We start from the raw sequence: 25,374 nt of genomic DNA, 5'->3' as shown, positions 1-25,374 counted from the left end.
TTTCTTGGCAGGAATAGCACAGAAGTGAAGCATGACATCAGGGCACAGGTCATAGACACACTTAACGGTCTTTCTGTCTTTGTAATTTAATGACAGCTCACTGTCCAGTCATTCATTCTTCATGAACTAAGTATCCTATTAATCATGAAATTTTAGAAGAGGCAAAAGTGACTAATAAAAATTTCTAACATGGAAGCAATTATGCCATATTTCCTTCACTTCTAAGTTCACTCTTTTTTTTTAAATTTTACTTTATTTAAATTAACATATAGTGTATTATTAGTGTCAGAGGTAGACTTCAGTGATTCATCAGTTGCTTATAATACCCAGTGCTCATTACATCACATGTCCTCCTTAATGCCCATCACCCAGTTACCCCATCCTCCCAACCCCTCCCCTCCAGCAACCTTCAGTTTGTTTCCTATAGGTAAGAGTCTCTTACGGTTTGTCTCCTTCTCTGTTTTCGTCTTATTTTATTTTTCTCTGCCTTCCCCTATGGTCCTCTGTGTTTTTTTTTTTTCTTAAGTTCCACATATGAGTGAAATCATATAGTATTTGTCTTTCTCTGACTGACTTATTTTGCTCTTAGCATAATACCCTAGTTCCATCCATGTCATTGCAAATGGCAAGGTTTCATTCTTTTTGATGGCCCATTAATATTCCATTGTATATATATACCACTTCTTCTTTACCCATTCATCTGTCGATGGACATTTGGACCCTTTCCATATTTTAGTTATTGTGGACATGGCTGGTATAAACATTGGGGTGCAGGTGCTTCTTTGGATCACTATGTTTGTATCCTTTGGGTCAATACCTAGTAGTGCAATTGCTGGGTCGTAGGGTAGCTCAATTTTTAACTTTTTGAGGAACCTCCATACTGTTTTCCAGAGTAGCCGCACCAGCTTGCATTCCCACCAACAGCGTAAAAGGGTTTTTACCTTTCTCCGTATCCTCGCCAACATCTGTTGTTTCCCAAGTTGTTAATTTTAGCCATTCTGACCTGTGTGAGGTGGTTATCTCGTTGTGGGTTTGATTTGTATTTCCCTGATACCAAGTGATGTTGAGCATTTTTTCATATGTCTGTTGGCCATTTGTATATTTTCTTTGGAGAAATGTCTGTTCATGTCTTCTGCCCATTTCTTGACTGGATTTTTTGTTTTTTGGGTGTTGACTTTGATAAGTTCTTTAGAGATCTTGGATACTAGCCCTTTATCTGACAAGATATTTACAAATATCTTTTCCCATTCTGTCGGTTGTCTTTTGGTTTTGTTGACTGTTTCTTTTACTATGCCAAAGCTTTTTTTTTTTTTTTTAGCGTGATGAAGTGCCAGTACTTCATTTTTGACTTTGATTAACATTTTTATTAGTTCCCTTGACTTTGGAGATGTGTCTAGCAAGAAGTTGCTGCGACCAAGGTCAAAGAGGTTGCTGGCTGTGTTCTCCTCTAGGATTTTGATGGATTCCTGTCTCACATTTAGGTCTTTCATCCATTTTGAGTTTATATTTGTGTATGGTGTAAGAACTTCATACAGGAATTCAGCAAAGTGGAAGGATATAAAATCAATGCACAGAAACCAGTTGCATTTCTATACACTATGAGACAGAAGAAAGAGAAATTAAGGAATGGATCCCATTTACAATTGCACCAAGAACCATAAGATACCTAGGAATAAACCTAACCAAAGAGGTAAACTGAAAACTATACAACATTTATGAAAGAAATTGAGGAAGACACAAAGAAATGGAAAAACATTCCATGCTCATGGATTGGGAGAGTAAATATTGTTAAAATGTCTGTGCTACCCAGAACAATCTACACATTCGAAGCAACCCCTATCAAAATACCATCAACTTTTTTCACAGAGCTGGAACAAATAATCCTAAAATTTGTATGAAACCCCTGAAAAAATCCCAAATAGCCAGAGGAATGTTGAAAAAGAAAACCAAAGCTGGGGCATCACAATTCTGGACTTCAAGCTATATTATAAAGCTGTAATCATCAAGACAGTATGGTACTGGCATAAAAACAGACAAATAGATCAATGGAACACAATAGAAAACCCAGAAATGGACCCTCAACTCTATGGTCAAGTAATCTTTGACAAAGCAGAAAAGATTATCCAATGGGAAAAAGACAGTCTCTTCAACAAATGGTATTGGGAAAATTGGACAGCCACATGCAGAAGAATGAAACTGGACCATTTTTTTACACTATACACAAAAATAAGTTCACTCTTATTAATGACAAAATAAAAATGTGCGTGGTGCTACTACTTAAAAAAAATAGCATCTCTATGATTTCTTTTCCTTGGAATCCTTTTTTCCTTTTTATTTTTTTATTTTTTTATTTTTTATTTTTTTTAAAGATTTTATTTATTTATTTGACACAGAGAGCGAGAGAGCACAAGCAGGGGGAGCAGTAGAGGGAGAGGGAGAAGCAGGCTCCCTGCCAAGCAGGGAGCCCGATGCGGGGCTCGATCCCAGGACCCTGAGATCATGACCTGAGCCGAAGGCAGACACCCAACCATCTGAGCCACCCAGGCGCCTCCTCTTTTTTTCCTTTTTAAACATAGGCACACCCTAACTAAAGAATAGACCTTGTGTTCCCGAGCTAAGATTTGGTGTTTGGATTTTGGACCCCATTTTCCCATTAAAAGAATTTGGTTAAATGGTAGTTTCCATTCTAGATTATGCTAAGCAAAGAAGTTTACTTAACTTCTAACGTAGCTAACAGAGTAACTTTTGGGATTTTTTTTAAAAGGGAAAACATATCTAAAGAAAAACAGAAACAATAATTAAGAGCTCCCAAATGGAACATGGGTTCAGCCCCTTTCCCTTAGCCAGCCACCTGAGGTCGCCTTCTGCTGGACTCCTTGTCTTTGATTCACAGTCTTTTTTTTTTTTTTTTTCCTGGCATTTTTCTTGCAGACATTATGTGATTTTTCCTTTGGGCTTTAGTTAATTTAGATTAGCAATTTGGCTTCAGTTGAAGGTTATACTTTGGTGGTGGAGCAGAACCCCTATGGTTAAACAACCCCCCTGTGGTTAAACCCTCCCAAGGGCTCTTTCTGGGACTGGGATGGCTAGTCCTATTCAGCAGTTTTACCCCATAGCCCTTTTGTTTTGACTGTTGCTACCTCCTTTGCTGCCCAGTTTCCCTTCCCTCTTACTAGGCTTGGGTGTACAGGTATGCAGGATAAGCTTTGTCCTCTAGCTTACTGCCAGCACCCACCTGAACAATACAGGCTAAGTCCTTCCTGGGAGTAGCTCCAGGGAGTAGCAGTCAGTGACAAATCATGGTGATGTTACAAAGATAAAAAGAAACTCCTCCAAATTCAAAGTAATAGTGTTAGGGGACTCGGTCTTCATTAAATGTGAATGGGGCTAGGTACACTTTTCAGAGACTTGGCTCTGCCCAGGCTTGTCTGGCTGGGAGCAGAGCAAGCCACCAGTCTTCAGTCCAGGGTGGATTTGTGGAAGTATGTTGTCTTGACCTGGTGGAACCCCCATCACTCAATTGCCACTATCTCAGAAAAATCTGGCCATAGTATATTCTACGTATTTATCTTGTTTGTTGCTTGTCCTTCCCTCTAGAATGTCAGCTGCCTGACAGCAGAGCCCTTGGCTGGCTTGTTTGCCATGTTAGTGTTCAGGCCTAGAACAGTACCTCGTTCATCATGGCACTCAGGAAGTACTTGTTGAATGAGTGAACCTGCTTTCCAGTCTTTTCTTAGTGCCTTTCTACCATTTACTTTGAAAATCTTGTTCTTTTTGCTTCATATTGGTATCATTTTGCTTTTTAGATTTCCATGGTGACTACCAAATATTTTTGTGTCTTGAGTTTCAAACAGCTGGCATTTTCTACTTCTTAGAAAGACCAGAGAAGCATTCTCACAAAGGTGTAATTTCAAAAGAGATCATGTTCTAAATCCAACTGCCTATTATCAGTGTAACTTATTTATAAAATATTTTCTTTCTATATTATAGTGAAAAAAAGAGACTGGACCTGGAAAAGAAACTTTATGAATATAATCAATCTGATGTATACAGGTAAGATGTGACAGTGGTAACAGTTTTTAAGCCAGTTGGCCAATGTTAATCAATAAAAATGTAACCCTAATGTATGTTACAGATACCATAATTGCAGTACTTTGACTGTTCTCTTGTGTCTAGTGTGTACTCGTTTCCAGTAAACACTGAAATATAATATAATCCTATCAAATGTAGGAATAAATTTCGTTAAAATTTGTGTAAGATAAAAATTGTTTTATTTTCACTATTTGGTACTTGTGGTATTTCAGGAATCTATTTGGCCTATATATCTGAAGAATAAGATACATTATATAGTCTTATCTTTTTGGTCACAATTTAAACACATTGAGCCTGTGTAATGATTAAGGCGTAATGACTGTAGCTGGCCTTTCAACCAGCTGTTGAAGGCAGGGTTATGTGATGTCTCATTTGTTCATGGGTATTTGACAATGCCTGTGAAAGTTATTATGAGCAATGGATAAAATACATGTTATCCTTTCTGGGTTCTTCTAATACGAAGAGCCAATTTTTAATATTTTTAATTCTATTTTATGGAAACGGAACTTCATCCTTAAGCCAAATGTGTGGTATTGCCTCCAATTTTTTCTTTTAAGATTTTATTTATTTTTTGACAGAGGGAGAGACAGCGAGAGAGGGAACACAAACGGGGGGAGTGGGAGAGGGAGAAGCAGGCTTCCCGCTGAGCAGAGAGCCCGATGTGGGGCTCGATCCCAGGACTCTGGGAGCATGACCTGAGCCGAAGGCAGATGCTTAACGACTGAGCCACCCAGGCACCCCTCCAGTGTTATTCATATGAAAAATTTCTCGCTATGATAGCATTAATTTGGTGATTTAGTCACATCATAAAGTGAGTGAGAAATGAAAACATGTCATTCGGAATCTAGAGAAAACTTTAAAACCAAACCACCCATCGGGTCCATTTGTTTCCTCATATGGTTTTAGGATTCAGTGTACTTCCAAGGATACCAGTCACGGTGGACAGTGATATGTCCCCAGTAATTCTAGAAGAGACAAAAAGCCAGTGAGATGGTGCAAGTAATAGCAGTGTTGTGGATGCCATGGCCTCAGAAATGGGCCCAAGTCTGAGAGCATTCGTGGCAGCTGCCATTTTTGTAGCCCGCAGCTAAGGGGATGGCTGAAGGGGTGGAGACTTTACCTGCAGCCTATTCCTGGCTTCCTGGGGACCTTTACCAAGCTATCAGTTTGCCGAGTTTGTTCCCCTCTCTTACTTAGCCTCTCGTTTCCTGGAAGACAGAGGGAATGATTTGCTAAAAATAAACTTTCTTTGACTTCCTAACAGGATAAAAATCCAAACTGTCTGACATGGCTATTTCAATCTTGTCCCCCCGCCCCCTCCAGAAGGCAGAGCCTGAGACAAGGGTTTGTGTGTAGATGGTAGTTTATTTTAGGAAGTGGTCACATAAAACTGGTGAGCAGAGCTGGGAAGAATGAAGTAGGAGCTGGTCACTGCTGTGGGCACCTGGGGCTCCATCCTTCCAGACCTTGAGGGGAGCCATGTAGCCCGCCTCCCTGCTCCTCACAAGTGTCCACTCAAGGGAAGGAAGGGGAGCCATTTACCTGCTGGTAACTGTGCATTGTGCAGGGCTGCCCCAGGAGGTGTTAACTCCTTCTCACATCCATGTTGCGAACTCAGAGGAGTAGCTCTGCGAAAGCAAGATACCAGATGCAGCCGAGACAGGTGCTACCAGGTGGCTGGCAGAGGAAGAGCTGGGCCAGGAGGGTGTGAGGACGGCCTGCAGAGTATCTGGCAAAACAGCTTACCAGACCCTCTGTTATCTGCCCCTGGGTAATCTTCATCATCACCCAGAGCTAGAGCGAGCAGCATTGGTTTCTGTGCGAAGAGTAGTGTACTCTTTGTTTTACACTTTGGATGAGAGTCTCTAAAGGTCTTTTCATAATTCAAGTTGAATTACAGCCCATATATATCATAAAATATTTAAAAAATAATTTGACAGTTCCTAATTAAAATTTTTAGTATTATCTGAATGAGAGCTTTTGGGATATTTTAAATTTTGGAATCTCTTAATGTTTATGGATTGTGGTTTATAGTTTGATTCTATTTCCATCTAAGCAGGTAGTTTTGAAATGGTCTGTCATAAAAAGAATGCTAATGGGCTATTCATCTGACCATGGCCACATAGACACCGCTCTTGAAATCACATTTAATTTTGAGAAAGAAATCCATATAAATCTTTATTGTGTGAATGTTATAATGTAGTCTTGTATACATTTCTCAGGAGAGTTATGCCTGGATGTGATACTCAGTGATGTTGCATTAATTTCTTCTCTCTAAAAATGCATGTACATTCTGCCCTTAGCTTCCAGTGTTTGGGTAAAATATCTCCAAATATATTGTCTCATTAACAATTTTGTTAAAGAAAATTCTCCTTTGATTTGTCAGAGTTTAACTGCAATGTTTAAAAATCTGCTTTTATTTTTCTAGAGTTAAGCTGAAGTATGTTAAACTAAAGAAATACCTGAAGGAAATATGTGAATCAGAAAAGAAGGCTCATACTCGAAACCAAGAATATTTAAAACGGTTTGAGCATGTCCAAGCTCATGTTGGACATTTTACCACCAATACAGAGAAGCTTCAAGAACTGAAGGTAACATCTTGTTTTGTACTCACTCTCTCTCTGTCTCTCTCTCTCTCTCTCGGTTTCTTCTGCTAAAATTGGAAGGAAGTAAGAGTAGTTAGTGTCAGATCAGTGGTCACTAATGTTCAGTTGTTCATCCATAAGATTAATTGCCCATTTTCTCTGTGGATTCTGTGTGGCCAAATTTTGCTTGGGGAACTTGAAATTGCATTTTCTCAGATTTCTGTTTTAGTTGAGGAATTAATGGAATAGCTGTACTTTGTTATACTACACAAATAATTACCTTGTACAGGCACAGGCACTAGCCACTACCTGGCACAGACCTGGCGTATGGTATTTGTTGGCTTCATGATTGAATTTGAGCAGCATTAGGGATCCCTCTAGAGACTACCTCCTTCTTTATTTTTTTATTTATGTTTTTTCATTTATCAAGTTAACTTTTTAAAAAAATTTTATTAAAATTCTAGTTAGTGAACATACAGTGCAATATTGGTTTCAGGAATAGAATTCAGTGATTCATCACTTACATGCAACACCCATTGCTCATCATAACAGGTGCCCTTCTTAATATCCATCACCCATCCAGCCCATCCCCCACCCACCTCCCTCCATCAACCCTTCAATTTGTTCTCTGTTGTTAAGAGTCTCTTATGGTTTGTTTCCCTCTCTCTTCCCCCATCCCCCATATGTTCATCTGTTTTATTTGTTAAATTCCACATATGAGTGAAATCATATGGTATTTGTCTTTCTCTATCTGACTTATTTCGCTTAGCATAATACATTCTAGCTCCATCCATGTCATTGTCATTCTTTTTGGAGACTACCTCCTTCTTTAAAGGATTCTTTTTCTGGGGTCTGGGCTCCTCTGTTCTGGTCAGGCAGTGTGTTGGGAAGAGACTGAGGGTAGAACTGGCCCCACGGAGTTCACCTTTATGCTCCTCAGCTGTGTGACCCAGAACAACTGCTCTCCATGGCCCTCTCTGATTCTGGGACCCCATTCCCCTAAGGTGCTGGGCAACCTTTGGCTCCACAAATTATGCCAAGTATGGAGGGCTAGGCCTTTTTTCTCACGATTTGTGCTGGCCAAGGGCTGCTGCTCAAGTTAACCCAACTGAATACTGGTTACAGGAGAAGTTGACTTCAGTACTTCCCTTTCTTTTTTTTTCCTCTAGGAGTTTCCCCCACTGAGCCTTTATTTCAAGTACGTAGATAAATGAAAAGAATTATTATAATGAACATTCTGCAGTGGTCTGAATGTTTGTATCCTCCTGAAATTCATGTCTTGAAATCCTAACCCCCAAGTGTGATGGTATTTGTAGCTGGGGCCTTTGAGAGGTGCTTCTGTCATGAGGGTGGAGCTCTAATGGATGACATAGGATGCCTTCTAAAAGAAGCTCCAGAGAGCTCCCTAGTCCCTTCTACCATTGGAGGATGTAGTGAGAGGGTGGTGGCTCTGAATGAGGAAGAGGGTCCTCACCAGAAGGTGGCCACACTGGAGCCTTGATCTTGGACTTTCTAGCCTCCAGCAGAACTGTGAGCAATACATTGCTAATGTTTATAAGTCACCCAGTCAGTGGTGTTTTGTTATAGCTGCCTGAATGGGCTAGGAAAACTCACATACTCTCTACCCAGATGCAATAATTGTAAATATTTTACCATATTTGCTGTGTGTGTGTGTGTGTACACACATTTTCCTGAGCCATTGAAAGTATGCTGTGGACACCATGACATTTCTCCCCTAAATACTTGAATGTGGATCTCCTAAGAACAAGGAAAGTCTCCTACATAATCATACTACCTTTATCACACCTGAGAAAACTAATAATATCATTTAATATCCAGCCGATATTTAAATTTCCCCAGTTCCCTCCAAAATTCTCTTTATTTTTCCAGACCAGGAGCCAAGTAGGGTTTGCCCATTACATTTGGTTATTGTATCTTTTTTGGTCTGCAAATCTAATTTAATCTCCGACCACTCTTCTTTTTTTGTTTTCCATGACACTGGCTTTTTGAAGAAAGTAGTCTAATTGCCTGTAGAATGATCTGAATTTGACTGGTTATTTCTTTGAGATATCATTTAACTGAAAATTTGGATTAGACCAGCACTGCCCAACAGAACTTTCTATGGTGATAGAAACGTTCACTATCTGTACTGTTGCTGTCTAATACAGTAGCCACTAGCCACACATGGCTACTGAGCACTTAAAATGTGGCTTGTGACACAGGACTGAGTTTTTAACTTTGTTAATTTTAATTAGTTAAATTTAAATAGTCATAGCTGAGGTTCCATACTTCCTATTGCATCCTATCAGGAGGTTCATCAGTTGTGATGTCAGGTGGTCTGATCTAAGTGAGGTTGAGTTTGATGCATTGGTTAAGATGGCAATCTCTAGATCTCTCTATTATATAGTACCTTTTTTGCAACTGAGCCAATAATCTATGAAGTGATAGTTTGACATCTTGGGAATATTTTGTTCCTCAACAGTCTTTTACCTAGTGGTTTTAAGATCTGTCAGTGATGCCTGAATCAGTTATAGTGGAGGTTGTGAAATGTGATTTTTCTAATTCAGACTTCTACTTTATCAGCTGGCATTCTTCTATAGAGAAGAGCTTTCTTGCCTTCTTTTCTCTCTCTTTTTTTTTAAGTATCATCATGGACTTGTGAATTTTTATTTAGTCAGTGTACTATCAATCACTGTAATTATTCTTTTTGTTGTTCATATTTTCCCAAATTTTGCCTGGAGAGTCTCTTCAGATTGGCTTCTGTGTCCTTTTGACCTGACCCCATTAATTCTGAGCCTTCTTTGCTTTGGGGCACAAGGTGTGCCAGGTGTACCGGATATGTTCCTGCCTCAGACATGAAATTAGCCTCTTTTCCAAGGAGCTGTGGTTCCTTTTAGTGGAGAAGGGTATTTAGAAACCAAGATCTGGAGGTTAGATGTGCTCAAGCAATAGCAAGTTTTAGCTGCAGCACTCCAGGTTTTCTTCTCTTACTATTCAACTAGAATACTTAACATTCAAAAAGCAGTTGTTAGTATCAACAATGTAGATCTCTTTGCTGTTCAGAGATTCCATAGAGAAAATGAAAGTGGTGGACAAAGCAGGGAATTTTGCCTTCCCCAACAGAAAAAAGGAAATAATAGAAGTTTTCCTTTTATTTTTACATTGATGCTTTACTTAATTGTTGATTTCACAATATAGCCAAATGTGAGAGGGAGGAATTTGAAAGGAAGAATGATCCTTTGTAAGTATTTTTATATCAAGAGCAGTTGAGGGGCGCCTGGGTGGCTCAGTTGGCTAAGCGTCTGCCTTCGGCTCAGGTCATGATCTCAGGGTCCTGGGATCGAGCCCTGCATTGGGCTCCCTGCTCAGTGGGGAGCCTGCTTCTCCCTCTCCTGTGTTCCCTCTCTCACTGTCTCTCTCTCTGTGTCAAATAGATAAATAAAATCTTAAAATCAAATCAAATCAAAAAAGAGCAGTTGAGTCTTGGGTAAGGAATGCCTTTTGAAAACAATCTGTGATGGCATAGAAGAGCAGACCATGTAGCTACAATTGGGAAAGATGTGAGTTCCATGGAGAACTGTATATTGGGAGTCACCTGAGTCCAAAGCTGAATGCTTGAACTGTGCCTGTGAAACCAAGTAGTGATATTTCAAACTCCAGCTAGTGACACCACTTACCTCAGCAAACTGTGTAGTAAGCAGAGTTTCAGAGAAGGTAATGTTTGTCCCTGCTGTCTTCCCCTTCATTTCTGCCTCTTCCTTTTGTCCTGGTGTCCAGTGGTGGTCTTAGGAAGGCCAGAACAACTTGTTTCCTCTTAATCCCGCCCCACTCAGCTATCAGATCTTTACCTCCTCTGCTGGCTAACCTCGTGTAAGTTTTAGGAGAGAGGTGTTCTGATGGAGCGTATTGCCCACACACCCCAAAATGCCAGGGATATTTCCCCTTGAATAGACTGTAGTTAATGCAAATGAATTAACAGTTGGTAGAGTTCCAGAAAGTGAAACGGAGTGAAGCAATGTGCAAGAAGTTGTCATTTGGCCCAAATTATATTAAGTGCATTTTTCCCTCTTTGTAGGACTATGCCCACTTTATTATATAATGTTAAAATATTTTTAATGGGATAAAGGCTAAAAAAAATACTCTTTCAACTGATTTTATGAATTATACTATTTTATTTGGGGACCTGTGATCATTTTCAGGGCTTTTAAAGACTATTGATCTGTCATGTAGATTTGAAAATACAGTGTTATGGCTATGTTGCTACTTGTCAGATAAAGAGTCTGACTAAACTCCATTCAAGCATGTAAATATTAGTAGTGTTGTGAGGATCATGTCCTTCTCTCCTTTCTGCACCCCCTCCAGACCCTGCTCCCTGCATTAGTGCTTTTGTAGAAGAGCCCCAGTTGGTCCTTAGAGCAGTTTTCCTTGGGTGCCCTTTGACCTTATCTCAAGTTGGGTTCTCCTGAAGTGGACCCTGAGACAAGGATTCAAATGTAAGTGGTTTGTTTGGGAAGTACAGGGAGGGTCAGTAGGCAGGTAGGCAGATGAGACAGGGAAGGACAGGTGGCTGACACAGGGTATATCACCAAGCCAACTACCATAGTCGGCATCTGGAACTTAACCCCACAGGGAAACCCTGGAGAGTGGTTCAGAGCATTTGAAATATGCATACATGGCTCGTGAGCATCAGTGATTGAAGACTGATGGGAAAGAGAGGCAGTGAGGGGAAATTAACTGTGAGCTCCTTGGGCACAGAGACAGAGATGCTGGGACTTAGGAGCACCCAAAAGGGTCCCAGGGGCATGTGTGGAGGAACATGGCCAGCTCTGTTTCAGCCTCCCCTATTCAAGTGCCAGGCATGAGGCTGGCATGTCAGGGCATCGAAGGGGGTTCCTCAGTTGAGGAGAATCATCATCTGGTTATGTCTCTTATCTGCCTGAAAGCCTTGAATGCTTGCTCAGCCTTTTAGGACAAAGCCCAGATGCTGCTTTCTGCCTGCACACTATCCCGCAGTTCAGCCTTATGACCCTTAACACATGCATGCATGTGCACGCGCTAACACATTCCTTCTCACTGTCCCTCTCACACAAATACACAGACATGTGCACATTTTCTCTTCCCCACGCGCCCCCCCACCTCCTTCCTCTGTCCCCATCTCTGCCTCCTATCTCTGCTCGCTCCCTCTCCCCACCCCCAGCTCTCCTCACCCCTGTCTCCTCCGTACCCCCTCATGCAATATTCCCTCACCCCCATGTCTTCCCCCATCCCTCTCCATCTTTATCTCCCACACATGTGCGCATTCTCTCTCTCACACACACATATACTCACTCACACACACCCACTGAATTTTAAACATGCTGAACACTGTATTTCCTTGAAAGCACTGCATTATCTCCTATCTCCTTCAAGTAGAAGGCGTCTTTCCCTCTGTCCTGCCTTAGGTCTGTGCCATAATTATCTCTGTAAGCACTTCCTTCGTGGGATTGTTTACATGTTTTCCCACCTCACTGTGGGCTCCTCATCTTATTTCAATGCTGTCAGTATCTGACCCAGAATGTGGCATATAATAAGCACTCAGTTAGCATTGAGGAACACTTCCGTAGTCTTGAAGCACTCAGTAAGCATTGAGACTCCCCCACCAACTGAAAATTGACTCTTCCATATTTTTCATCTTTCTCTCTTATGGACCACAGACAACTATGGGAGAGCTAATGTGGTATTGGTTCTATCCTGTGTTATACCTTCCCAGGAGCATTTCTCTTTAATAGCAGAGGCACTCTAAAGATATAATGTCACCATTTAAAGATGTGATTCTTGTTAAAAATTCAGTTCTTAGGTGATATGTGCCTACTGGGGATAAAATTTGAAGAGAACAAATCTTTGAGTTCTCATTCAATTCCTACTGAGCGTTGTGAAGCCACTGTGGACAGGGCATGGCCTTCAGGCTCCTGGAAGACAGTCTGTAGCTTATCCTATTTTTTAGGATAAGAGTGTCTTGTTAATATGCATTAGTTGCATATAAGTAAGTGTTCTCCATACCTTTTTGTAAAAACTCAGTGTTTAAGAGGAAACCTGTATACTGGAAGAAATAGAAGAGAAAACAAAAGATAGTGAACTGTAGCCCTGAGGGTCAAATCAGACAGTTTGTGTAACTCTCTGTACCCATCTTTTCAACTCCAACATGAGGAGGCTGGGCCAGTAGATTTTAAGTGTTCAATTCTGTAACTGAGAATGTTTATATAATCCCAAAGACCACTGAAAAAAGGAAGCCTGTTTAAATAAAAGGTAGTAGTGACACTTTCAGGCAAGTGCTAATGTGATGAGGGGAAACTGAAGGAATCTAAGTGGGAATACAGAAGAAAAGAAGGAAAGAATGGAAAATGAGACATGTCATGAGCATGGAGAGATATCTTAGAGACCTGAAAGACCCGCCAGGACCTCCATCTCCTCTTCCCACCACCTGAAACCATCATCAACAGATTTCATCAGTTGAGCCGAGATGAAATGGTTTACGCATAGTAAGGAAGTGAATAGAAGAGTCCTCGTAAATGTAGGTGGGCAGCATCCAGCCCAGTGCTGTGAAGCAAGATGGTAACGGACAGAACAAGTTACCTGATGGATTGATTCTATGCTCTTGGGTTTATTAAAACAGATTTCCCTAGGGGAGTTGGGGGAAGAAAGGACTGTCCTTAGAGAGGCTATGGACTGGAAATGCTACCGGGACATAAGAACTTTGGCCCCCAAAGCAGCAACTCTGACAGTGAGGAATCTAGGCCACACAAAGGAGGGAACAGGGACCTGAGTCAGCACCAGACAGAAAGGATGCAATATAAGCCCTGATGTATTGTGGAAATATAATGGGACCTGATCAGAGAAGAAATGGGGAATAAAACACGAAAGACTGATGGTTGGAAAACTGGAACGCGTGCTCTGCTGTCTCATCAGACATTGTTAGCTGTGGAAGTTGTGGAAAGGTTCATCTATACAGTTTTCCAAACTTCAAAAATTTTAAACATAGTAGTACAACCCTTCATTTATATGCAGATAGAATAGGAGGTGGGGGTTGAAAACCCTTGCTCTCCAGTGTTCAGAAGGTGGATTTGATGGATGGTAACCAAGTGTCCTATGTATAAATAAAAGGAAAAGAAAGAGAGCATTTGTAGGTGCAAGTCTGTGGTCCTAGGGGATGTAGAATTATAGTTTGTATCAATTATCCACTTATAGTAAACTTTTGATTTCAAATACATTGTTCGATTTTTATAGCAACTTTTTTTTTTATATTTTATTTATTTATTTGACAGAGAGAGACACAGCGAGAGAGGGAACACAAGCAGGGGAAGTGGGAGAGGGAGAAGCAGGCTTCCCGCTGAGCAGGGAGCCCGATGTGGGGCTTGATCATGACCTGAGTTGAAGGCAGACGCTTAACGACTGAGCCACCCAGGCGCCCCTGTAGCAACTTTTAATTTCAAATACATTGTTCGGTTTTTATTTGCTCACTAATTTAGAAAAGTACCTACAATTCCGAGTAAATTTTTTGGATGCACTGAGAACAGTCTAAATTGGGCTAGTGAAGAGACTTCCTTACTGTTCTTTATAAAGCCCTAATGCAGTTATCAGTTTTTGCTGCAGCAAAATGAATTAAACAAACTCACATGTTTCCATGAGAAAGTACTCTGTCTTTGGAAGGTGTGGCTCTGAAATGATCCCATAATGAGGAAATCAGATATAATGGCTGTTGCATGTTTATAACTGATCTCAAAGAACCTAAGAAAATATTTGCAACCACAGGAATGAAGAATTTGTGTTTAACCTCTAATTATTTAATAAAACTCAATGTTTATTTTGTTTATTTAATAATCTACCCCATCCCTTTATAAGGATACTTTCCCTTAGAATCTGTAAAGTATGCCTTTTGAAAGCTTTTGGGGTTAAAAAGTAAATATCTCTGAGTCCAAAGGGGTAGATATAGAACACAGAGATGTAAATTATATTATCTTAATTGCCTTATTTCTTTATCTTTTCTTGGTTTGTTGTGTGTACTGGCCTTATAAAACTTTTATTTAATTAGGAATCTTTTTAGATCATTACCTTCATCTATCATGTTAATATTCTGAGAGAGAAAAAAATTCCCTGCTTAACTGTTATTAAAAATGGGGCAGCATATAATACCCTTTAAGATATTTTGAGGGAAACAAATCAATTTTCATCACTGTTTTTTTGTGTGTCAGAACAAAGCTGAGGCCAATTTCATGTTCAGACTGAGAACTAAGGGAACAGTTTTCTAATTTGATTATCTCATAGGTGTATTTCTTTTTTCTCTCCCATAGGTGTATTTCTAATTGCAGTGCATCATGGCCTACCTAATTTAGAAAATGTTCTGATACTTATCTGTGATGGACCACCATTAATGAATTTCTTAAGGTTTTAGCTACTAACATACTGAATCAAAGCACCTTTTATGCCTTGCTTTTAAGAAAAAGTCATTTTATGATGGAATCACTTTCATCAATTATAGTGCGATAATGAAGCAGACATCTTTATGTAGTTATTAGTGCCAGAGCAAACATCATCCCTATGGTGCTGATCTCTGATGTCTACTATATATCTTTATTCATAGAAAATGGAATTCGTTTCAAGTCAATGATCTAGCAAATAGTATATCATAGTAGCACCATGATACTAATGTAGATATCATACAGATAAGAAGTCAGTAGGATTGATTTCTTTTCCTTTAGGACAAAAGTTTTCAGAGTAGACACTGTCCAGTGTGTTGCTTTCATAGTAAAGTAACTGGATTTTCCTGAGCGCTTGATGTTCCAAGGTTTTATTCCCTATGTTGATGAAAGACAGAATCCATCAAATCTTATTTAAAATAAGCATTTTTCCCCTGAAACAAATAATACATTGTATGTTAATTAAATGTTTTGTGGGGGGGGAAGTTAAATAAAAATGCATTAAAAAATAGAGCATTTTATAGAACTCAGCTTTTGACATTTTATTTGTGAAATTATCTATTTTCTAAGATAAGTTGAATTTCTTGGCAACATCAGCTTTTACTTTCTACTTCAGTGTTCTTTTTATGCTCTAAAGACTGAAAAATATAGACGGGTGCTGGTTGTCATAAGAGCCACCAAAAAATCAAAACTTTGTTTATGTTTAGAACAAATATGAGGCTCAAATGAAGAAGATGCAGCTACTGTCAAAAGAGAGCCTGGGAACAAGAGGCAAACTGGAAGATGAAGACAGAGGAAAGGTAATAAATTAAGATAATAAACCTTCTGTTGACAGAGGATTTCTGGAGTATTCCTCTTTTACAATAGTGTTTTAAATAAAATCATCTCATTGAAAAGATCTTTTTGATTAACCCTTAAGTATTATTTAAAGACTTTTCCTTATAGAGTATTGCTTTAATGTCTAATTCAATTAAATGTGCTGAAAGGCCGTCACGGGCAGGTTTAAAAGAGGCAGATTCCCAAGAAAACCTTAGAGGCGTTAGTGGGTGAAATTATGTTTGTCTAAATAATGCTTTGTAGCCGCTTTTTTTTTTCTTAGTTCCAGAAATGTTTTAAGTAAAAGGTAAACAAAATACGGCCTTTTGCTTCTCTTCTTTGTATATATAATTTTGTACATTTTAACCTTTTTACAGAGGAAGTGGAAAGAAAAGATTGCATATCTAAGCAACAGACAAAAAGACTGGCAAGGAATACTTAAATAAATTCTGCTATGTATCTGCCATAATGCAGGCTTCTAATCCTGCAGCCTATCTCCATATAAATGATTCTGTTCAAGACCATAGATGTTTTCTTCACTAAAAGCAGTAAAGCTCTTTTAGATGAAATGTCTAAAAACATCTTGTAATAACTTGGAGCATGCTGGCAAGAGTAGTCACTTGTGACTATGTGTGAAACCCCCTCAGCCAGTCGATATTGTAATAAGCAAAAATGGTAGCATCACTCCATTATTCAGAGAAGCCAACAGCATGCTTGTTCCTTAGGCTGCAGCATTCATTAAGAAAAGCTTACTGGGCTGAAAGCTGGAAACCGATGATAACGGGATATGATTTTCATATTTAATGCTTTCCTTGGAAGAGTATGTGTGCTACAGATTGATAGAAGAACCAACTGCTACTTTACTAAAAGACTTTCAGGTTTGCCCTATAGCTACCGATGGAATCATTCAGCCAAGAAATTAACTTTTTCTCCTTTTACCTGCTTTATATATCTGCTAAGCAGGCTGCCTGGCTGCCAGTAAATGTTATTATGCAGTTAACTGTTTGGTATTTAAGACTCTTATCAGAAAAGAAACAGAGGCCACACTATTTTGTTTTTATAGTAGGAGGAAGGTTTTAGTTTTCCTTTTTTCCATGCATTAGCAGGCATTAATCTGAGTTTATAGGAAGTTTTAGTTTTCCTTCCCAAAGACTAAAAAGTTAAAAAACCTAGAATTTAGAGCATTCTTTAAACTGTAAGATACAAAACACCAAGTCCCAGCAACCTTGACCTATATAAAAAGGCCTTTAATGATAAATGATTTCTGTGCCATTAGATGTACGCTAAACGTGGTATGATGTGATAGACTTCTAAACCGTTCAGGCAGTTTTTCTGTTTGACATTGGGTCATGAAATAATTGATGTGTTTTTAATCTATAAACTGTTTTGTTCTTTCTATGCCATTCCTGATAAACACATTCTTAGTACGACAGTGTCAATGGTACTTAAGTAAAACGGGAGATTTTTTTTTTCTATTTGCCCTACTGATTCTTTACCTTATATACAGTTATGTAGTCTCCTTTTAAGTTATATTTAAAATTAGGACAAGAGACATACAGCTGACAACCCCTTAAAGATGTTACATATAATAATTAGAAGAGAAGTATTTCCCTTTATATAGAAAGGTGTCATCTCCCTAAAAGCTTTGATTATTGACTATATGTAGGAATCAATCAGGTAACATTTTGAGAAATTTATATCTTGCCTTTTTCAATTTCCTATTGATGTTCCATCAATTGAAAGCTAAATACATTTCAGTAAAATGATGAGTTAGTTAATCCTTCTTATATACTAATTCCAGAGCAATTCCTTATCATATGAGTTACATTTTTTTTTCCCAGTGGAAATCCACACATCTCTTCTTTAGACAGTCAGATGAATTCGTCTCTGTTCCCAGAGTTGTCCGTCTTCAGGGACTGGCCAGAAGTATACAGTATAGCGTCACTGGTTGAAGTCAGTAAGTAGGTTCTGAGCAAGAGATTTGTGTGAGAAGCCACAGTAGGTCCCCCTATGAATTCCACAGTGTTGGCCTTCAAGGAGATGTCCTTTCTAAGGCACAGGATAGTATGTGATAAATACCAGTGACATGGGGTAGGCATGTGCTGCATGAAGAAAAAAGGTTTGCTTCCACTGACATGAGTGGTGCAAGGCTTGGTGGAGGAGGTGGTGTTTGAACTAGTGTGCAGGATGGGAAGGATGTCAGTCAATGGGAATATGGTAGACATTCTAAGGTTTGGAGATGTTATGAGTGAAGGAGCAGAAGCAGGAAAGCCCAGTGGTTGGTTGTTCAGCCTGGCTAAAGTCGAATGTTCTTGTAGGGAAGTGGTAGAGAATGAGCTTGGAAAGTTACATTATGGAACTAAATACATTTCAGTAAAATGATGAATTAGTTAATCCTCCTTATATACTATTTTGAGAACAATTCCTTATATGAGTTACATTTTCTTTTCCAGTGGAAACCCACACATCTCTTTAGACAGTCAGATGAATTTGTCTCTGTTCTCAGAGTTGTCGGGCTTCAGGGACTGGCAGTTAATTTTTATACGTACCGGGTTAAGGATTGAGATTTCCTCCTGGAATCGTGTGTGCGTGTATGTGGGAGTATATATGTGTGTCTGTGTGTGTTGGGGCAGGTGAAAGCAGAACTTGTGGACAGAGCAGCGTCATCACCAGCGTGCAGCTGCAGGAAGATGAGGCTGGTGGTGCCGTGCAGGAGGAACTGGGGGAAGGAGTTGGTAGAACTGAAGAAATCAGGGTTGGTTCAGACAGGAAGAGTTAGGAGCTGAAGTTGGGGTTGCCAATGAAGTGGAAAGCACTAATGAGAGGGAGAGGATTTATCAAATTAGTGATAGTTCTGAATTACAAGAAGATATGTCTTTTAAATGGTTGTGTACCTTTCAACTGTAGCAGTAACTTGGATACTCTACTAAGAAAAGTCATGAAGTAGTGGTTGTCCATCTTCTCAAGGTAAAACTCTAGCTCAGTTTCATAAGACATCCAGAGTCTTCATGCATCCAGTGGCTACTCTTCAGGGTCATGTGTGCTCTTAAGAGAATTAGTAATTGGTCTACTCATTCCCCAAGCTCGTTGCCAGTATTAGTTTACTTAGTAAACTTTTGTTTTTTGGTTAACAGCAAAAAGACAAAGTTCAAGCCCCCATTTGAATCCACACAGATTTTACTATAATTTAATAATCCTTTTCCTCTATTATACATTGCATTTTTTTTGTTGTTGTTTTGGGGGTAAACTCTAATTCTGTTAGTCTTTAGGCATGGGCATGTTCTAGTTGCTCAGTTTTTCTTAGGAGCAGTGACTAAAGAATATACATAAAAATACATCAAATCGTATGTACCAAGAGAGATGGAGATAGCAGTTGTGAACGAGAATATAAATTTTGGGGTAGGTGTTGTGAAGTTTCTTTGAACTATTATACTGTGAAACATATTCTACCAAAAGTAGAATTGAACTGGATACTTCACAGCAGGATTATACTGTGCTAGGCCTGGCTGGAGAGCTGTGGAGGACCAGGGAATTTCATCAAAGGGCTAAAGTTCAAATTGGGGAGTTCCACTTCACTGTTTTAAACCTTCCTGCAAGGGTCACGTGGAGAAATGGTTATGTAGGTTGTTCCTTGCACTTCTGATACTAATAGTAACAATGGCTAATGATCATTGCACACTTATGCTGTGCCAGCTTCTACGTGAAGCACTTTATATTCATCAGCTCATTTGATCTTCTCAACAATCCTGGAAGTAGATGCTGTTGTTACCTTCATTCATGGGAGGGCTCAGAGAGGTTAATTAACTTGCCTAAGACTACACAGTGACGCAGAGCCAAAACTCAAAACCAGACCATTTGGCTTTGGCGTCCATGCTATTAGCTATCTTGCTGCCCTGCCATCTAGGGTGGTGCGGGTGAAATTCTCTTCCAAAGTTGGGAAAAATTCCTGATCCAGTAAAAACAGCCTGGCCACATCATGCAAAATATTTCAGTTACCCATTTAGATGCTGCATTTGTACCTAACCTTGGGAGAGAGTGAAATGGTTTCAATATTCCAGCTATGTCAGGTGAGCCAAGGATAGTGGAGTGCCTGTCTCTGAACTGCTCATGTTTCCAATAAAAGGAGCATCTGCTTGAGTTGACTTGGTAGGGCAGAAGAAATACCTGAAAGCTCTACTGAAGAAGAACTTCCAAGTGAGAAGACAGTTGTGCACCCAGTGCCGTGCTGGAGCCGTGTTGGAGCCGTGTCGGGAGAGGTGGTGGAGCTGGGGTTGGGAGCAGTCCCACTGCAGGGGAGGCACCAGACAGGGAAGACGCCCCCATGTTTCATGATGGGAAGGTTTCCACTCCCAGAAGACAGACTGCAGCTCCCGGGATCTGAGCAGTTTGCATAAGACCAAGGCAGCCACTGTGAGGCCCGGGCTCATCTCCAAGGGGTAAAGCAACCAGTGTCATGGAGGAGACACACAATTGAAATAAACATCATGGCAATGGGAAAGGAGTCATAAGACTCTCCTGAAGTGTCCATATTTAAAGAGGAAATAACTTAGGTTGGAATTCCTAGGTTGGAATCTCCTGGAAGCAGATCCTGAGATAAGGATTGGAATATAGGTGGATTATTTGGGAGGTGGTCCCAGGAAGCTCAGATAGAGGAGAGAGAAAGTCACAAGGCCAGTAGTGTGTGACTGAGTAGGTTACCACTGTGAGCAACTGGAGCTCAGTCCCATCGGGGAACCTTGGAAGACTGTCACACACACCTCAGTGTCCTCACACCTGGAAGCAGGAAAGAGAGGAGTTTATTCCTTAGCTCCTATCTGTCACTGACTGAATGCTGTGCCTGCCTCCACTCCTGGCTGCTGTACAGCAGTGAGGGGAGCTCCCAGCCCAGGAGCTTACTGTGGGCATGTACTGGGATGGTGAGGTTCCCGTGGATATGGGTCTGGCCCTGTCATACCTGCTACTGGAAAGAGCAGTGCAGGGCAGGGGGTAAAGGGGTTGGGTTATCTATATAAGCCCCAATTTCTTAGCCCCACTAAGGAGTGGCCCACAGTGCTTCGTTCACCAGCAGTCTCCTTGAACCACTGCTCAATTAGAAAGAGTGCAAGAATCTCCCTAAAGTGGGGCGCTGAGTGGTTGCCCAGGTTTCTAATACCAGGATGTTGTACCTTGCTTGGGATGGTGACCCACCCTCAGCTCTGCCATCCTCAAAGTTGTGACTTTATTTGACCTAGGGCAATGACAAATCCAAAGGTGTTCAGCTGGACCTCTTTGATCTGAATAGCTTTTTTATTTGTATGTGTTTCTAGTCACAAAACAATTAAAAATTAAACCAAATTACACAAATAGTTTTTCAAATCCTGGCCCTAAAACTAGATCTGCAGATCTTTTTTCAGGAGAGGCTAGAAAATGCTCTTCTCTCCAGGCTTACTAGACCATGAGCTCCTGCACAGTAGGGTCTAGACCTCACCTGGTGAGAGGTGGCAGCCTGTCAGTCTGCAGTGAGGAACAGGAGAGAGACATTCTTCTTGAGCAAGATGTGTGCCCCATTCCGCTGGATTTCAAAGGCAGGTGAAGTTTGAACTCTCCACATCCTGCTTTCTCTCGAGGGTACCTCCTAAGTGAGTAATATGGCTCAGAATAACAGCTAACACTTACATTGATCTTACTCTGTTTCAGGTACTGTTCTAAGGATTTAAATTATACATCTATAAATATATGTAAATATACACACACTCGTTACAACAACTTTACAAAGTAAGATTTGTTTTTATACCCGTTTTACAGATTAGGAGATGGAGGCCCAAAGAAATTAAGTAACTTGTCTCCAGATCACATAAGTGGTTAGTGGCAGAGCCTTAACTAATAAATACATCAGCTTGCTTCTCAGTTACTGGAAGAAAGGTTTCACTTAGGAGAATGGTGGAAAGAAGCCTCTCTGGAAGGGACTTAGCCTCTTTCTCACAGTCAAGAATGAAAATAACCATATTTTTATTTTTTATTTTATTTATTTATTTTTTTTAATATTTTATTTTATTTATTAGAGAGAGAGAGAGAGAGAGCATGAGAAGGGGGAGGGTCAGAGGGAGAAGCAGACTCCCAGCAGAGCAGGGAGCCTGATATGGGACTCGATCCTGGGACTCCAGGATCATGACCTGAGCCGAAGGCAGTCGCTCAACCGACTGAGCCACCCAGGTGCCCCAAAAAAATAACCATATTTTTAAACTTTCCTTTTGTGGAAACATTTGGCTACACAACTATCTTCCTTTGCTCTCTCTGTGGTGGAATTATGTGACAAGTGTGTTATGTGTCAAAGGTTCTTACAAGTGAGAAAATTGCACATATATATGTGTGTGTGTGTGTGCGCGTATATATGTATAGGTACACATCTTGTAGTGGAGTGAGAGAGAAAAGAGAAAAAGTGAAGGAGAAGGGGAAAAGGAAACATAAGTCGACTTAGCAAGAGGGAGATAAATTTTGTGGAAAACACTGTTTCTTTTCTCCCTTTGATAGTACAAGGGATTACAGAAGTCTCCACAGGAGAACAAATATTGATTTCTTATTCTTTAGAAGATTTTCCAAACTTCATATACTTATATGTATAAGTATACATATATACTTATTATTAGAAAAAATAGTATTTTTCATGTAGTCTGAAAAAAAATGAGTTAGTGCTAGAACTTTTTTGGAAAGGAACCTGGCAGTAATTATCACAATTAAATATACAGTTGATCCTTGAACAACATGGGTTTGAGCTGTATGGGTTCACTTATACGCAGATTTTTAAAAATAAATTTATGTGCAATACTATAAATGTACTTTCCTTATAATTTTCTTTTCTCTGGCTTGCGTTATTGTAAGAATACAGTATATATATAACACATGTAACATACAAAAATATGTGTTAATCGACTGTTTATGTTATAGGTAAGGCTTCTGGTCAGCAGGAGGCTATTAGTAATTAAAGTTTTGAGGGAGTCAAAAGTTATATACAGATTTTTGACTGTGCAGGGGTTTGGCTGTACACATATGCTTTGTGCCAGCAATCCAACTTTCGGTAATCTATCCTCAAGAAATAGAAGCTCTGGGGGCACTTGGGTGACTCAGCCGGTTAAGCGTCTGACTAGTGATTTCAGCTCAGGTCATGATCCCATGGGTCGTGGGATTCAGCCCTGAGTCGGCCTCCGTGCTCAGCCAGGATTCTGCTTGACATTCTCTCTCCCTCTTCCTCTTCCCCCCCTCCTTGCTTGCACTTGCTCTTGCTCTCTCTCTCAAGTAAATTAATTAATTTAAAAAAAGAAATAGGAGCTCTAGTTAGTTTAATAATGTTAATACAGTAAAAAAAAAAAAAAAGTTTGAGGAAGTGATGAGGATTTTAGGAAGAAAGACCCTGCCTGTGGATGGGATTGCTCTTTTAATTGTAGTGTGTGAGTTGCCTCTGTCCTCACTCACATCTCTCAATATTAGGAACTGGAGCTGGCATTCTGCCTTTCTGATGTAGTTCTGCACATTTCTTTTTGAACAGGAAACTCTAAGAGACACAGTTATATCCTGAGCCACCCTGTGTGGGAACCACGGAGCATATATAGGGCATATTAAGAAAGGGCTGTTGTCTTGATATTCTCAGATATTTGTTAAGCTTCTCTTCTTGAAAACCATGACTTTGTACTGTTTTATTCAAGGCAATTGCGTAGGCCTGGGGGTAATGGGGGAAAGGATGGTGCTGGGGTGTGTGTGTTTATTTTTTGAAAATCACCAGTTTTCACAATTTAGGAATGCTAAATTTCAGTTGAAGTTTCTGCTTTTCTCCTACTCTTCCCATTTACCGTGTACATAGACTTGATTTTATTTGTTACGTAGAGGTTCCATTTTATTTTAATAGGTCTGATTTTGTACTGGTTGAATTTAGTAGGAAATTAGTTGTAGACTTCCACTTTATTATTAGAGATTTTTTGTATTTGTTTGTTTTTCAAAATAGCTGTGGTTCAGTAACACAGTTTGAGTCTCACTGATTTCGTTTGGAGTATCGTAGCACCAAAAGATGGGCATCAGAGTCCTTGTGTGTGGGTCTGAATCCTATGACCAAGAGCAAATTGTTCAACCTTGCTAACTAAGTCCCATAAGAGCAGGGAAATAGTAATGGTTGTTTTGAGGATGAAAAAAGGTAATGAATATAAATCTGCTTGACACCCGGTAAGTGCTTGACAAATGTTCACTGATCCTGCCACCACTCTCACCACTGTCCCCATCATCTCCATCTTTGGTCTCCACCAGAGTAGCCATTCTTTTGTGCTGACTTCTTGCCACTCATCTAGGATGGTGGAGACACCAGCTCTGGGGATGGAGAGGCTACCTATGAATTAAAGAAATGGGACATAAAGCCACTGGGTGATAACAGCTTGTAATCGACTGATGTTGTAGTGATTTACCCAACAAAATTACTTACAGAACATACCTTTGAAGCCTAAATTTAATGGATCCATTTTAAAATTAAGACAGTTCCAGTGACTATTGGATTTAATGGCCAGAGATATCTCTTTGTGGCCTCAGCTATAAAAATTTAATTGTGTCTATAATTTACCACAGTGGCAAAATGAAAGAAGTGTTAAGTGTTGGCATGATGTCTTAGCTCAGGTGACCCTAACAAAATACCACAGACTGGGGGCTTAAGTAATAGAAATTTATTTTCTCACAATTCTGGAAGCTGAAAGTCCAGGGTCAGGGTGCCAGCAGAGTTGGTTTCTGGTAGGGCCTCTCTCTCTCTGGGTTGCAGATGACTGCCCCTTCTCTGTGTCCTCACATGGCCTCTTCTTTGTGCATTTGCCTGGAGAGAGGATCTCTGTTATCTCCTCCTCTTATGAGACCACCAGTCCTATCGGATTAGGGCCCTGCCCTTATGAACTCATTTAACCTTAATCACCTTACCTTAAAGGTCCTATCTTCGAATAGTCACCCTGGGAATTAGTGCTTCAGCATAAGAATTTGGGGAGGAGGAGGACACAATTCAGTTTATAACACATGGTAAAGTAAAATAATTCCTTCAGGATTGTTATATGTAAATTTTTAAAAAAGATTTTATTTATTTATTTGAGAGAGAGAGAGAGAGCACATGAGCAGGGGCAGAGGTTGAGGGAGAAGCAGATTCCGCTGCTGAGCAGGGAGCCTGACGGGGGACTTGATCCCAGAACTCTGGGATCATGACCTGAGCCGAAGGCAGATGCTTAACCAACTGAGCCACCCAGGCACCCCTATATGTAAATTTTTATTAAGGGATCAGTGTGACTGGGATGCCTGTGTGGCTCCTAAAATTTTTAAAGAAACTACAGATAGATAACTATGTCAGGGTAAAAGGAAGAACTGAACTGAAATCGTGGTTTAGAGATTTACCTCAAGCACTGAGCTACAGAAAGTAATAGGAAGGCAGAGAAACA

The 25,374-nt window shown here is 40.0% G+C and overlaps 1 protein-coding gene across 1 annotated transcript in view; it reads left to right on the top strand.

Moving 5' to 3' along the window:
* The window catches only part of KIZ (kizuna centrosomal protein), a 130,687-nt gene that overhangs the window by 4,783 nt on the left and 100,530 nt on the right, over positions 1-25,374 (top strand). Inside the window, exons 2-4 of the mRNA XM_078056857.1 lie at positions 3,991-4,053; positions 6,521-6,683; positions 15,838-15,930. Of these exons, the coding sequence (XP_077912983.1) occupies positions 3,991-4,053; positions 6,521-6,683; positions 15,838-15,930 (319 nt within the window). The remainder of the gene's footprint in view (positions 1-3,990; positions 4,054-6,520; positions 6,684-15,837; positions 15,931-25,374) is intronic.

The sequence above is a fragment of the Halichoerus grypus genome, chromosome 10 (assembly GCF_964656455.1).
Source record: "Halichoerus grypus chromosome 10, mHalGry1.hap1.1, whole genome shotgun sequence".
Lineage (NCBI taxonomy): Eukaryota > Metazoa > Chordata > Mammalia > Carnivora > Phocidae > Halichoerus > Halichoerus grypus.
This window is presented reverse-complemented; position numbering and strand designations above follow the sequence as displayed.